Here is a 15540-nt window from a genome sequence, read left to right on the forward strand (position 1 = left end):
AACAGCTTTCAGTTAGATAGCATTTCCTCATTTTTTATAACTTCTGAGATAAGGTGACAGCATAACAAGAGAATTTGTTGCAAATTGTTGACAGTGTATATATAATGGCTATATACTGTTAAGTGTAGACATGTGTCAAAAGAATTGACCCAAAAAAGTGGATACCATTGTTATTTTCCTCTGAGGCTTAGCGGATAAGACTTGAGTGGCCAAGTTTTCAAATCCCTGACCAGCACAGCAATTTGACATGCTCTAGTACAAGCCAGTGGTTTCCCAAAAACTTTTGTCGTTCCAGGTTTTCAAGTTGAGCACAAACAAGTTGGCCTCTACTGTATGTTTGCAGGTAATAGAAGCCGTCAGAGTGAGGAAAGGTGACTGTGCCTTTAGTATATCAGCAGTAAAATCGTGTGTATGCGTGTGTGTGTGTGTGTGTGTGTGTGTGTGTGTGTGTGTGTGTGTGTCACTCTTGTTCAAAGGTGTAGGCCAGCATGTTCAGAGTCAAGGAATTTAGGCCTTGGTTCATTGTATAAACAAAATCAACAATGACACATCTGTCTATTTAAGCATATTAGTCAAATGGGCCCCATATAATGGGCCACGTGTGTTCAATTTCTGTCTCTGATTCTTGATATGCAACCATATTCCCCCTTGGCTGGTGAACAGAATCTTTTCTCAACTGTCATAAGAGTGACTAAGAGTTTAAAATAGCATTTAGGTGAAGTCATGAGGTTAGACAATACATTGTGACAAACTGCATATTTAGAAACAGTCCTCAAAATGCTGTTTTTGGCATGCTGAATAAAGGAATTTTTGTGTCTTAATTAGATTTAATTTCTATTTATTAGCTCTCCAGATTGTTGTGTAAAATGCTCTGGCCATATATCAACCCTGAAATATGTTGTTTTTTATGTTATTACTAATTGCATGATGTTGACATGAATTATTACATGCAATTTAATTTTCAAAGTTTTGCAAGAGCCGATTGCATGTGGCCTCGCGGGAAGTCTCAGAGGGAGTTATTTCACTGTTGAGGCTTGCAGTGGTCAGCCTCACAAATCTGTGTGGCTGAAGGTGAGGCTTGTAACACCTGCTATCGATCAGCGTCCAGCTGCCTCTCTCAGCGCTGACTGTGTTGTATAACTTTGGCTCAGCAGGGCCACATTTGTATTGAGATACTGATGATCAGATGCTGCTTTTTTTTGGAATTTACCTTAACACTGGTGCTTCTAGTGCTAAAATTCAAGGAGATCCATTACCCAATGAAAAAAGGCTGTAAATGATTACCCCATGCAGTTTTTTCCCCGTACAAGAACATTGAGTACCCACGCAAATTGAAAACAAATGAATAAATCGATAGATAAATAGAAAGGTTTGATGCAAGGCTATTGTTTTAAATGACCGAGCTTATGCATTCTGACAGCTTGACTCCATTGTAAATAAACAACAGTACTTTAGTTGTGTTTACCTCAAAAGCACTCGGGCTTACTTTCCAGTTTAATATTGACTTGCGATGTTGAGCATTGGTACATAGTGTCCAAGCAGAATACATGTGCTAATAGGCCTACATGTACCACAAAAAGGATAAATGCATATGCTTTGAATGCTTTGAAATTATTGCATCACATCAGGACTACCTTCTAAAAAATGTTAAACAATTAATAGATAAATTGCAACCACCGTGTTATTATAGTGCATTATAATGTTACTGTGTACGTGGGTGTGTATTCTGACAACAAACTGGAGCAGTTCTCCCTTTTGCATCTGCACAGTGCTAATGCTGCATTCATGGGAAGTGGGAATTTGGAAATTTCTGACATCTGAGGAGGAAACATCCACAAATTCACAACTGCCCCCCAACTCATAATTCCTGGTCGACTTGGGGTTTCCTCAGTGCTCCGATGAATGCTGCAGTCATGTCCTCATCACTCACATGCTTCGGACAACAAGGCTTGCTTTAGCCAACAAGTGTGGGTTTTTCACCGTTTTAAAAAAGCAACCACAGCAGAAAGCAAAGCATTCAGGGCGATATATATCAAACATCGTTTTATGGTTTTAATTTTCAGTTGTGGCTTCCTGAGGTATTATCATGTCAAATTTCTTATTGTTCACAGAAAATTTAGTACTGTGGTCAGCCATTTAGAAATATGTGTTACATCCACAATCCTGACTTTCCCAACTTGATCATTTTTAGGATATTCATTTGCACTTCCAGCTGGGAAACTGGAATATACAATAACCCCAACACCACATGAATGGGATATATGGGCACATTTCCATTACACAGTATCTGCTCTAGTTGCTTTGGTACCAGTTACTTCTCAGGATTTCATTTTTCATTGCTCACATCACCTCCTCATGGTGATATGAGCAATAGTGTTGACCTGTTCCCCCCCCCCCCCCTCCTTTATCAAAGCCCCACACAATTGTTTTATTTTGAAAAAAGTTGACAAGACCAGCTCAACGTGGCTGCTTCAAATGGACAGCATTACTGTAACTAACATATCCGCTAACTTTTTTTTTTGTTTGTTTGTTTGTTTTTTTTTTTACAAGGATAGATTATCAACTATAACACAAGTTTCGCAAGTCTCGCTTTGATATTTCCTGGTTGTAAGCAGCGACTAGCAGGGCTTCGCTGTTCACTTTCTCTCTGACTAATTGTTGGTCTGTAGTGATTCACATCACTCGCTTGGAACCTCAGCACAGAGGTGGTTCCAAAAATAGTATCCAGTGATAGATACTATCCCAAACCTTTGTCCAATGGAACAGCAAAATAAGCAAGTAGAGCTGAGGTGAGTGGAATAGATACCATGTAATGGAAAAGGGCCCAAATAAATATAACCTTTCTCCTCCTTAACACAGACTCACAGATGTACCCGAAGTCAGTGTGTCCTGAATAATGTCCCCTATCTAGCCTAACATTATAATATGATGCACTTATTTGCAGTCATTAATTTTTTAAAATGTTTTTTAAGGTCACTTCCAGGGCAGATATCAGTAGTGTGTCCGTTTTGCTCTGAGCTCAATCTCTTGAACACTCTGAAGTGGGAAGAAGGAAATTTAAAGTCTTCCCAATTCACATTTCTCATGAGCACTGCATAAAGCCAGTTGTTAATGTAGGCCTGTCTGAAGCATGACTACGAGGCTCCTACCATCATTACGGTCATCCAATCCTTAGATTTCTCCACATTACAAATGAAAATTTCAACATCAAAGTAGCTTGATCTAAACAAGTCAGTAGTCGACTACCTGTCTGACAGCCAGAACTTATGAAACGCATTACGTCATAAGAAGCCTCAGGAAGGGGAATTTGTTTTCATTTGATCACTTACACAATTTGTAGCCATACTTTTGTATCCGAATTGCACAATTTCAGTTGGAGTTGCAGTGTGTGATGGGTCTGTGCTGTCTGTCATGGCTCTCAGTTTGAATTGAGCTGACTAACTTTTTCCTCTTAATGCTTATCGGACCGTGATGATGACCTCCTCACTTCTGGAATCTGCTTTGTGTTAGCGGCTTGGGTTTCATATCTCACACTTAATCTTTGCCCACATTCCTCGTGAAACATATTGCATTAATCCAGCCCTCTAACCTCTTGGTTGGCCGTGACTAATTCCTGATTTGGAGATCCATTTTTGCTTCATCTTTGCAAGCCTCTCTGGATGTTTACATCTCATGTCAGTGTGTGTTTGTGTGTGTGCTACCTTTTTATCTGTCAGGTACATTGCCATGAAATTTGGTGGCAACTTTCGTGTTACCCACAGGATGAAACCTGGCAATTTTGGTGACCCCATGACCTTCCCTCTAGTGCCACCAGCAGGCCCACAATAGAAATAACTCGTTGTTTACCATTTGACCTGCAAGCTGTTCATCCATGCTCCATGTGGTTGCGACAAACCCCAGAATAAAGGGTTGAAAAAATACCGACAGTCTTATAAATCAAAAACAAGATATTTGGATCTGCACTCAGAATGGATAAACTTTTTTTTTTTTATTTGGCGCCCAGCCTTCTTGGTGTTTAAAAAACAAAAAGTCTCTAGCTGAGCAGGGCTCCAGCACCAGATTGAAAGTGTGAAGAGTTTTGTAACTGTGGGGTGAGCACAGTGACCTTTCTATTAGTCTTAATTAATTGCCTACATGAATGCATGGAATTCCTCTTAGAGTTTGTGATGTACTTTTTCCATTTCATTTTTATTAATCTTTATTGTATTATCGCCTGTTTGGATCTGTTTGTCTTCCGTCTTGCATATTCTGTGATGCACTTTGGTGATAGAGCTGTTTGTTAAACATGCCTAATAGATTTGACTTGACATGGAATGAAATGAACTCTGCCAATTGGAAAGTCTGGAGATCTGATCAGACCTAAGATTCGTATTCCCCACTGTGTCCCCATCCATTATCTGTGTCAGGAGAAGTCTGGAAGACAAATGATTAGTGCTGAACAGCAATCAGGAACGCTGAATCTGAGTTGTAACTTAAGCCCTTGTGAATACAGTGCAACTTGACCATTGCTTTACTCAAGACACAGGACATCTGTTTGGTGCAGAGACCTTGTGGAAGCATGTCTTTTGATTGTTAGTGGCTATTATGGTCACATCTCTGAACAGAGGTGTTTCTTTAACATTATTTATCGGGCATTTCGGCTTTAGTAGAAGGGACAGTGGACAAAGACGATTTGATTTAGGTTAGTACATGGCCTAAGTTTAGATTGATGATATTTGCACCCAATGTATCAACCCTGTACTTGTGTCCTGGTCATGATGCTGTTCATGTGAAGCCTCTGCACTTACTGACAGGTGGTCGTCTCTTTTCACTCCCAGCTTCAGGAGAGGGATGTGGCAAGATCATTCAGCGTTTCCCCAAGAAGGACTGGGAGGGGACGGCCTTTCCTCAGGGGGTGGAGATGGTGAGTACAAGCTTAATGCCTCCTATAACAACTTCCTTAGTCATGTGAAACATTTTATTTATTTATTTATTTATTTTACTGAATTCACTCGTTAGCTCGGTTAAAGTTTAGCCTACCAAAGAAATAAAGGTTATGGTGCAAGAAAATGGGTTACAATTCCCTCACATGAACGGTTAGATAAGTAACTGTCTGCTTGTTTATGTTTAATGTGTTTTTTTATTGTAAGAAATGTCCTGGAGTTTATTTTTTTCCTGAGGAAGCTTTTTCCTGTTAGGAGACACTGAGCTTGTTGAGAGGCGAAGCCAAATTGTGTGGTTAAACATGCTAGCTAGTTAGCTAGCTGCCTCTAGCTAGTGCCAGCCAGGGAAACCGGTCTGCCCGCTTATTTGCTGTCCTCCATTATCGTCGTTGTTAGCTTAACACGGTGCTTGAAGTTAGGCTTAGCCTTTAGTACTGAGCCAGTGTCAGGGAACCTGCATACACGAGCCTGTCAGTCACGTGCATTTGACAACATGTCTACATTAGCAAAGTCTTGTCTAAGTAGTGTCTATTAAAACACACTCACACACACCCAAACAGTCAAATTAAGATTCCACCTACATTTAATTAAAATAATACGCATGTCTGTTGAAGTTTCAGATTTTTAATTAGCAGTGTGTAAGAGCCACGTTGCTGTAGAAACGCCCAGGTGAGGCATAATTCATGGTGAACTGTGTATCTTCAAACGGCCGTGTTAAATTCACAAAGCTTGTGAGGAGCCCTCGTCGTGCTCTGAACCCGTACTGAGGGAATGTGCAGTGAGGGAAACAAATGAACTGAAATGCAATAAAACTGCGCCTGTGGAAATGTCGTGGTTCTGCTATAATTTGTCAGTGGGATTGTTGGCTAAAGTTGAACAACTAACATTTTTGTCCACGCTAAACTGCTGCCAAATTGAGTTACTTTCATAGGCCTGCGTGCGTCTTACATAAAGCTCTGGAATGAGAATATAAACCTCCTCAGGTAGTGTTTCATTTAGTAGAGATGCATACAGTATGCAGTAATATAGTATACTACTATACTGTAATATAGTCAAGTCAGAAGTGGCAGAAGGGTTTATAATACAAATGTACAAGATTAAAAAAAGATTAATAGAAAAAAATAAAGAGAAAAAAGTAAAATATAATATGCTGTCAGCAGTATTTTACTGTATAAGCAAAAAATAGTAAGGTGAAGGTAAGGTAATAATTTGTTTTATGAAGATGTATGTTTACTGTTTTTTTTTTTCACATTTTTAGATTTCATTTTTGCTTTAGTGTTCTTAGTATGTAAGACTAACACCAGTAATAAGTAGTGTACTATAATTAATTATCATTATATTGCAAGTTTTTATTGAAAAACAAAATGTGTCAATACTTATTTTTTTATTGATTAAAAAAAAAAATTGCCCCCCATCAGCCAACAGAAATGGCTTGATTGTGAAACCGGATGTACAAATGCCTGCCGTGTCTAAAAGGCCAGATCATCCGCAGTTCCTCTGAAGTCCGTCTCGGTCTAGCGGTCCTGTTGTCTGCAGCGGAAAATGGGCCGTTCAAGCAGCATTCTCTCCAATCATCACAAGTTAATAGTTCATAACAAGAGGTCTGACAACACCTCTGGAGCATGTAGAAGTTAATGTGTTGTACACGCAGGTTGTACAGTGCTTTTCTGGTTAGCGAGTGGCCTTGTCCCTCTGCCCCGACTCATTCCCAACTTCCTGACCTCAACTGTTGTTGATAGTTGAGAATTCTGCCTTCTGCGTAGAATACTGTAATGCAAGAAAAAAAAATGTTTTGGCTATTAAAAGCAGTCTGGCATTTTCTTTGTCACAAAATGACGGATTGGACCCTTAGAGAGTTCTCATGTTTTCAAGACACATGTTTGTCCTTTGGAGCATGCGGAGCAGATATCGGCATTTCCTGTCTCAACTCAATTCATAATGATTGTTTACTCAAAAGTTTGTTTCAACCCCTCCCGCTCTCGCTAATTGGTAAACCTCCATCCTCTGATTCCTTTCTACAGCTCTGTTTCTCGCTGTTGGTTGTCTTCATTTTCCTCTGGAGGAATGTTAGAAAAGAGTTGCCTCTCCTAGTTTGGGGTGCGTGACAGGGGGTCTGTTACCAGTCCAGAGCAACGGACGGGCAAATATTTGCTTATCAGGATTTAGAGAAAACTGTTTATAAATCTCCAGAGCAACAGAATCGCTAAACAGCACCATACTGCTGATATCTGACCAGCATCAGCTAATAGCATCTGCGCAACTTCTCTTTTATTTGTTCACTCATATGCCACAGATATAGTTTTAATGATTTGAAGAGGAAGCTATTGGCCTGCAGGCAAGGAGTGTTCAGAGTGTGGTGCCTCTAGAGCAGCACACACTGCTGTAGAGGACGTGAATGTTTTAACTGATTCCACTCAGTACTTGAGGCATTAAAGTGGTAGTCAGCACATAATGCTTTTAATCAAGCTACTTTCAGTGCAACATTAAAGCTGTTGCTTACATTCACTCCATTCAGTGTTTTCACATATGACATTACTTTCCTTGCTACTCACGTGTCCCACTTTTGTAGTATTCCTTTTATTTTTCTCTTCAGCACTGCACTTTGGATTACATGTAAAAAATATATTTATTGCTAGTATTGGAATGTATTTTGTCTGGAGTGAAGACAATGCAGTATATAGAGGTTTAGCTCAGGGCAGTCATGAGTTACGTTTATGCTTCACTAATAAGCTGTGCTTTAACTGGCTGTTGTAACTTAGCTGCCATGAGTGTAGGATAAGTATTGCCAGTTTATAAATCAAATAACAGGAAGTTCTGGCAGAGAACCTGCCTCACAGGGCCAAAGACCTTGATTTTGATGTCATTGTCTGTAAGTCAAGCAGCATAATTTAACATTTAGCTGCTCCAGACAAACCTACTCCACTAGGCTTGGGCGGTATCTATTTTTTCATACCTTCATACCTTCCTGACATTTCACTGGGGTATAATGGTATATGACATATTTACCTAAAAAAAAAAAAAAAAAAGGTAAAAACGAAGCTGCTGGTGCTAAAAGTCATTGCAACATGTATGACACTGTCTGACAGTGCTGTGTGTGTAATATGCAATTTGTCTAGTCGGACAAGTCCTGTTGGATTTCAATTCTTATGGCCCATAGAATAATGGATCGATAGGAAATAAGCGCCCGTCTTCCATAGATTCAGCATACAGCTGGAGGACCTGATGACGCTTTTTGCCGCAGCAGATACTGACACATTAGTGGGCTGCATGGAGACAGTGTGCGGGTTGTGGTGGCAGACTAGCCGTTGAATAAAATCCTGTGGCTAATAAACCACTTGTGGAAGAAATCATGTCAACACAAAGTTATATGTGGCAAACACTGGCACTAAACCCAGAAAACCCCCAAACAGAGGCAGAGGCATTTTTCTTTTTTGCTTGTCCTGTAACGTTATCACTACCACTCGCAGTCTCCATCTTTCTCAGCTCAATCAAGCATCTGTATTTTGACGGTATTGAAAATCTTGGGATTTCTAAACACTCTGGTATACTGTAATACCTTGATACCACCCAAGCCTATACTCAACGTGTCAAAAGCCTCATTGGTGCTGTGGGTTCAGCAAAAGTGCACTGGTAAATTTGGCAGACAGCTGAGGCGCTCTGGTCCATCAGTTTCTCCTGCTCTGTTTAGTGGAAGACCTTTAGGGTCAGAGATGTCATCCATTGAACTGTAACTAGAGGTATTTCATAGCATAGTCTTTCATCCAGGAGCCAAATGTTCTCAATCAGAGCAGAACACCAGGTGAAGGGGCCAGCAGACGGCTAATAGACAGTCAACATGTTGCATAATCTGGGTCAGATATGTGTAAACCAAGATGGATGAAGACAGCAGAATTGCAACTTCAGAATTCCTCATGATGTTTGATGTTTTTTCGTTATGGCAGATGTTTAGTTGACAAGGTTAAATAATTTAGGCTACATAGTTACGTCTGCAGATTTGTAGGTTCACCATTAATCCTTTAGTTTATCTTGTCCTAGCTAGGCATTTTACCAAACTTTGCACTTGCAGATACAGAATGCATTAATTTTGTAAGAGTTTCAGCTGGAGCTTAAGTCTTAGGGTCTCTGGACATTATCAAGGGGATAATATTGAACCATAGTTTTTGTTTATGCAGTCGTATTTGTAAGGCAATTAGGGACATGACACAGGCTATTATTTCAGCGCCAAACAGGCGTATCTTGAGCGGGGTGGTTTGAAGGACATTCAGGGCTCTTGTGTAATGCACTGAGTCTGTTGGTGGCCATCATGGCTGCCTTGCTGCAAGTTATTACACAGAGACAAGCAGTCATGTGTCATATTGCAGAGCATAGTCCACTACAAAGCCAAACGGTGTTAGATGTCCTTTCCCCACAGTTATTTAGGTACAAAATTGGATAGGATGCATTATTGTTTAGTAGCATTTTGGGGTAAAAATTTTCTTGATATTAAATCTAACTCTCGTAATAGCCTTTGACCTTTCTCTGGTGCTGAGGGATAAGGCAGGAGAGCATTCTCTCAGCATGATTTTTCAAACATCCTGTCATGGTTTCAAGAGTGTTTCAAATATAGAAACAGTGCCATAAGTTTAGCTAAATTTATTAGCTTAGTGTTTCCAGATGTCATTGAGGGCCTTCATGCCTTTTTGTGTTTGCGTGGGTGTGTGTGTGTGAGTTTATTGTATTCCACCCTGCTGAGAAGGTCCTCTGCAAAGCTTCTTCACAGTGTGTCAGCTTAGACTGAAACCGAAAGATACTGCATTCCCCAGTGTGCATACAGTCGAAGGCATGTTATTTTCCATTGCAATAAGCAAACCTTCATTGAAAGAGCGTGATGAATTGAGAACTGTCAGGTCAGTTTTGTGCAAGTATCCCTCATGTTTACTAGAACTTATGCAAATTGCGTGCCTTCTAAAATGAAACAGTATGAACAAGGGGTATGGAATAATGGATGGCATGTTGAATAGAATTCATATGTTGACGTCTTTCCTCTTGCTTGTGGAAAAGCAAACCGGGAAGTAAAGCGGGGGGTACGATAAAGGGGGGTTGTTCTAGAAATTTGCTTGCATACTATGTGGTGTGTGACAAACTCTGGTTGGGGGCCAAATGACTGGGATTCCAGCTTTGAAGCTTTAATGAAGATACACCATAGTATTTAACAGACCCCACTAAGCAATTTGCATTTTGGCTCTGTTTGGGGCTGGTATGTAAACCATTATTATTTGCAGATTTTCTCTACTCCATGAAAAAGAAAATGACTCATTTACAAACACTAAGGAACACATCTGTAGATAAAAGGGGATGAAGCTGAGCACGAAAAGCATTTTGCGGTTACAACAGGCCCCCAGCAAACTAAATAACCACAGATGAAGAATGCACCAAGAAAAAAGCATTTACAACTCGTGCTAGGAAAAATGTGTTTCTAATCTGTTCAGCCGAGTGATGATGATATGAACCAGTTCGAACCCTCATCTGCCATGGAAAGGCCAGGTCTGCAGAGGGAGGTCAGTACATTGTGGCGCAAGTGCATTTGCAGTGCCCCGCCCTCCAGCGGGTCAAGGCACATTCCTCATGGTACTGTAAATGAACAGAGGTTCTCCAGGTGGGAGTGCGGACACACAGGAAGTGTTAAACCAAAAAACCTCAGGGGGTAGACATGACACAGAGAACGTGAAATTCCTTTCTTCATGTACAGTATGTTATCAGTCAGTGCCCTCGGACAAATTCTTGAGTCATGTTCTCAGCAAGACATTTCAAAGACGAGGGTCAAAGAGGTCATCTATGGGTGACGTGGGCCCATGGAATACCGTGAATTTGTGAGGCAAAGTTCATTTTTTCTCTGAGGAATTATGTTGTCCACTTTCTCAGCAACCTTCACACTCAAAACTTGAAATCCAACTTGCCTTGTGAGTAGAGAGAGGACTTGACAGTATTTCGATTTATATATTTTATTGAGACAGTATTGGTCGTATCATTCATTAACCATTACATTCAAGTCCTAATGACTTTTTAGCCAAATATTAGCAATATAATGTTATTGCATAGGCCAAACACATACACCATCCACAAATGAATTTTACATTTTGAGTTTATGAAGTATTATGGTTTTGCATTAGCTCACGCCCATATTCTAGTGCATTGATTGTTGTTGGCCATATTGTTCATGCAGTTTTTCAAAAAAAAAAATCATAGAAGTGGAAATTCCTTGAATGATCCAGCAGAATAATTTGTAGATTAAGGATAGTTTGGACTTAATCAGACTTACTTTGTTAAAGATACAACCACAAGGGTTCAGATAAGCTAACCATGCATCTGTGAATCAGTAAGTGGGGGAGTGAGTTTCAGTACTTTCAAGGTCCATGAGTTGCTTTGTAACTAAGAACAGTTAGGTACTAATGCATGAAAGGCCTAGTCTTTGTTTTCAATAAGAGGGAAAACATTTGAAACTATTGAATCAAACCAACGCACCATTACAGCAGCCACTAAACCACCATTGCTATTATAAATAAATGCACTGTGCTAATAGGCTTGCCTGCCATACTTTTCCACCCGTGACTCTGAAAAGTCAGTCAGCTTCTACTTTGCGGTGGACCTGAAGATGCTGTCAATCTATAATGGGCCTGTATAACAGAAACAGCACTATCAAGTAGTCAGAAACAGATACTGTCACATTGTCATGGAATATGTCGATGATAATAATTTAGTCATTCATTTGGGCAAGAGAAAATAACTGTTATTTGTTACTGCAAAGTTAGTCGATGGAGACATATCGGATGTTTGGTACTATAATTACAGAATAGTATATGAATCCTTCCGAATTACAATGTATAATCTGGATGCAATCACTTTAATTTCTTACCAATTATGTATCTACAAAATAATACTACAGGTCTGCAAGCATTATATTTTAACTGTAGAACTAATTTCAAAATTGTCTGAAAAGGTGGGTGTTAAAGTTCATGTTTTTGTGTGATTTGTCATGGAATGACCAAATGGCTTTTCACAAATTGTGAAATACAAGTGCCTTTTTATTTCCTCAAGCTGTCTCTTGGTGTATCTTCATGAAGGAGAAAATGAAAGACACAACGCAAAATAAATCAACAGTGTTATGATCAATGAACAGTAACCGTGTTATTGTGAGTGTACATTGTATTTATATTGGAGTCAAACAATCAATCTTAAATTTTGTTGTTACTTAGGCTTGCGAGATTTACGTCTCGTAGAGTTTAGAGCAGGGAAATGAAACATGCCACACAAATGCCAAAGGAATGCCTGGAATGACTTTGTTGTCCATTACCAAATGCTGAGTGTGCTCATTTAATTACAATGCTTTGCGTATGTGAATGTTCATAACATCCGCAGCCTTTAGACAAAATATTGGTATCCAGTGGATGACTGTTGAGCTTTTACTCCTTTTCTTTGTTTCTCCCCTCATGCATTTGTTTCTTGCACACCCTGCTATTTGTGTTTTGAAACGGCACTGCTTTTGTTGTTTATTGTTAATATGGTGTATTAATTGTGGATATAAACTCTACATCAGTGAGACAACCAGATGGAAAATAGGCTTTTAGAACTTTTCTAATCTAATCCAAGTATTGGAGGCTTGTCTGGAGATCTGAACACCATACTTCTAATCTTGCCCAAGCTTGTTTTTGCGAGGTTGTGATACTTGCCAGCAAAAAGAGCTGTTAATTTTTACAGCTATCTTTGTTTGAATCAGACCTCCATGCTTTGTGTTTTAGCACTTGTGCATGGTAACAACAAAAATATGGTGGAAGCAGCATGACTCTGATGTATGACAAGAGGGAACTTCTTGCCACTGCATGTCGCTTTTATTTTAAAACAGATAGTCCTGGCCCTCAGTTCAGACTGGCTGAATCTCATTAAAAACTATGTTTAAGAATAAATAAATAAATAAAAAGCACACTTGCTACCACATATCTAGTAATGTAAATATTAATATGCTGGACTCAAAGTAATATGAATGCTATATTGCTTGGTGTAATAATATTGTTGCTATTATTATTATAATAATAATGAAGTGGTAATGAAGTGGTGTTTTAGATGTTTTATTCAAGGGTCTGTTTTTTTGTTTATGGCTTTGTGTGTGTGTGTGTGTGTGTGTGTGTGTGTGTGTGTGTGTGTGTGTGTGTGTGTGTGTGTGTGCTGGGCGAGGAGAGATGTCTTAACAACACTGACCAAAGGGTCAAACACATTCCAAAGCGCCAGAAAGTTCAATGTTGAACATCAGGGTCAGCCCATTACATGGAGCCCGCAGACAAAATTCTGTCAGCAGACTCATTCCCACTGTCTCCTCCATGATATGTATGCTAGCAGGAAAACAGAATGTCTCCACTGATTAGAGTTTCCAATTATTCATTACATTCAGGGTAATTTGGATTGGGTTGCTGTTGCAGTACAGGCCTTGAGCAGCTCTGCTGGTTTGTTCAAGGCCAAGCGACAATAAGAGGACCTCCATGCAGAGCCGTACAGGAAATGAAGCATGTAAAGCTCCACTGTGCAACAAAAAGATCCTTGAGCTAAGCAGAGGATTGTACATTTTATGCCGAAGGTCAGAGCAGCATTGTAAACAATTGTACAGTTGATTGTGCAGGTCAAACATTTGATCAAATATTGAATTCTGATAGGAGATATTTGACCCCAAAAAAAAAAAAAAAAATCTTACAGTCTGTTGTTTATGTTGTCCAGTTCAGCCTCAATGCAGTCTTAGAGGCTGGATGTCATTCAGTGATGGTCTTAGTGCTCATATAAATGCATTCATAGCAGTATGGCAGAATGTAGTCCTCTCAAAGCTTTTATTATTATACTCAGACAAATGTATTAAGATACTAACCAATCTGACAAACACCTCGCTGAATGATTGTGATATTAATGGTAATGATTTATGATATAAGTGGTTTTGAGACTAGTCACGGGGCTCCTTATCAGAAAGACAAATGGATCAGGTATTGATCCCCGCGCAACTCCACTTGGCACTAGAACACTTGTGGTTACAGTAGAGAGGTGAAACCCCTTTTAACAAGACTCTGCTTTATGTGTATTAACTGGCTCAACCTTGTGGATGATTCAGGGTCAGTGGTCAAGTTAGTCAAGTACATCAGTTAGATAAGGTAAAAACTTTCCAAAATAATGGCAACCTTTCTCAGCTGTATAAACGTAGTAGCCCATGTAGCATCAAAGGATCGAGAAATGTTTTGACACCTCATATTCGTCACTCCCTGCCGTTTCTTGACGCATTTCTTAGTTTGTTTTGAAAATTTGAAGGTGACCTGTCCTCACCTCTGGCTCCAGGGATGTGGGTGAAGGAGTCTGGCAGTGAAAACAGTGGAAATTTCAGCTTTGAATTTGGACAGCTCTGGCTCTTGCCCTGGCTAGTTGTGGCAGTGGGCGAGATGCTGCAGCACTGAACAATAGTAGTGCTGTACAAGCCCAGCACAGTAGATAGTGTGCCATGTGGGCTTTGTGCTTCACTCAGTTAGCTAGGCAAACAGAGTTGTTCTCTGACTCACATACCATGCCGGTCATTTGCATTTGCATTTTTTGTGAAATCCAATCAAATTTTACTTATATAGCATATTTCTTACATTAAAATGCAATGAATTTAACTTTACATGGAGGGGGAAGAAAAAGAAAATACAAACAAAATCAAAATACAGATTAAAAATGAAGTAAACAATAGACAAGGCTCAATAGAATAAAATATTTGGGAGAAATCGCTAAATATGTTGTTGTTTTTTTTTGTTTTTGTTTTTTTTTTTTTTTTTAGAAATGTGTACACATAAAATAAAAAAATCCTCCTTGGGGCCCAACTTCCTCTGCTGAAGGAATTTGACCTGACTTGACCAGACTGTAAACATTTGTGCCATTTCTCTTGTCTAGAACTTTGACTCCTTGAACTCCCCCCCTTTTGCCCAAATCCCTGCTGTAATGAGGAACGTGACATGTACTTCCGGGAAGGATGCTGGAGTTATTCGGAAAATTTGTAAACTGTTGGTGTCATGTGGGTAGTTGATTGGACTACTGGGCTCTTGTCTCAGGACAAAAGGACAGATTTCGATGGAAACTGGGATTGTTCTTTGTTATCTTGTGTAGTTTTTCAGTTCAGGTTCAGTTCAGTGGAAAAATGAATTACCTTATTGCTGCAAGGAATGTTTCTTCTGGCCTTGTTCTCTCAGCAGGTTGGATAAGCAATTTATGACAAAGCTTAAATGTGTTCATCATCAGCAGACTTGATTAGTCAGATATAGGGCTTGTTGCCAAGCCACAGGCTGATGAAAGAATGTAGCCTAATAGTAGCAGTTGATCGAGTGACTGGAATGGCCAAACCTTGACATGTCGGGCTGCACGTCGTTCTTATGATGTTTGTAAAACTATGAGAGAAAAGCTAAACAGTGCATTCCAGATAGCAGGATGCCGTCCCAGCCAGAGGGAGAATAGGATCATGTGTTTGTCAGGAAGATCCACACATGAGTAATCAATGCTTCAATTGCCAGTGAAGCTAAACAGATCAGGAACCAAAACTGGAGCTGTCAGGCAAGCAGGACTTTCCATGCAGAAAAGCACC

General features: G+C 39.7%; 1 protein-coding gene across 2 annotated transcripts in view; it reads left to right on the top strand.

The window, feature by feature from the left end:
* Positions 1-15540, top strand: part of sbf2 (SET binding factor 2) — a 120609-nt gene that overhangs the window by 16890 nt on the left and 88179 nt on the right. For both annotated transcript variants that reach the window (XM_030078238.1, XM_030078246.1), the window contains exon 2: positions 4818-4903. In XM_030078238.1, coding sequence (XP_029934098.1) covers positions 4818-4903 — 86 coding nt within the window. The remainder of the gene's footprint in view (positions 1-4817; positions 4904-15540) is intronic.

Source organism: Myripristis murdjan, chromosome 3 (assembly GCF_902150065.1).
Source record: "Myripristis murdjan chromosome 3, fMyrMur1.1, whole genome shotgun sequence".
In the NCBI taxonomy this organism is placed as follows: domain Eukaryota; kingdom Metazoa; phylum Chordata; class Actinopteri; order Holocentriformes; family Holocentridae; genus Myripristis; species Myripristis murdjan.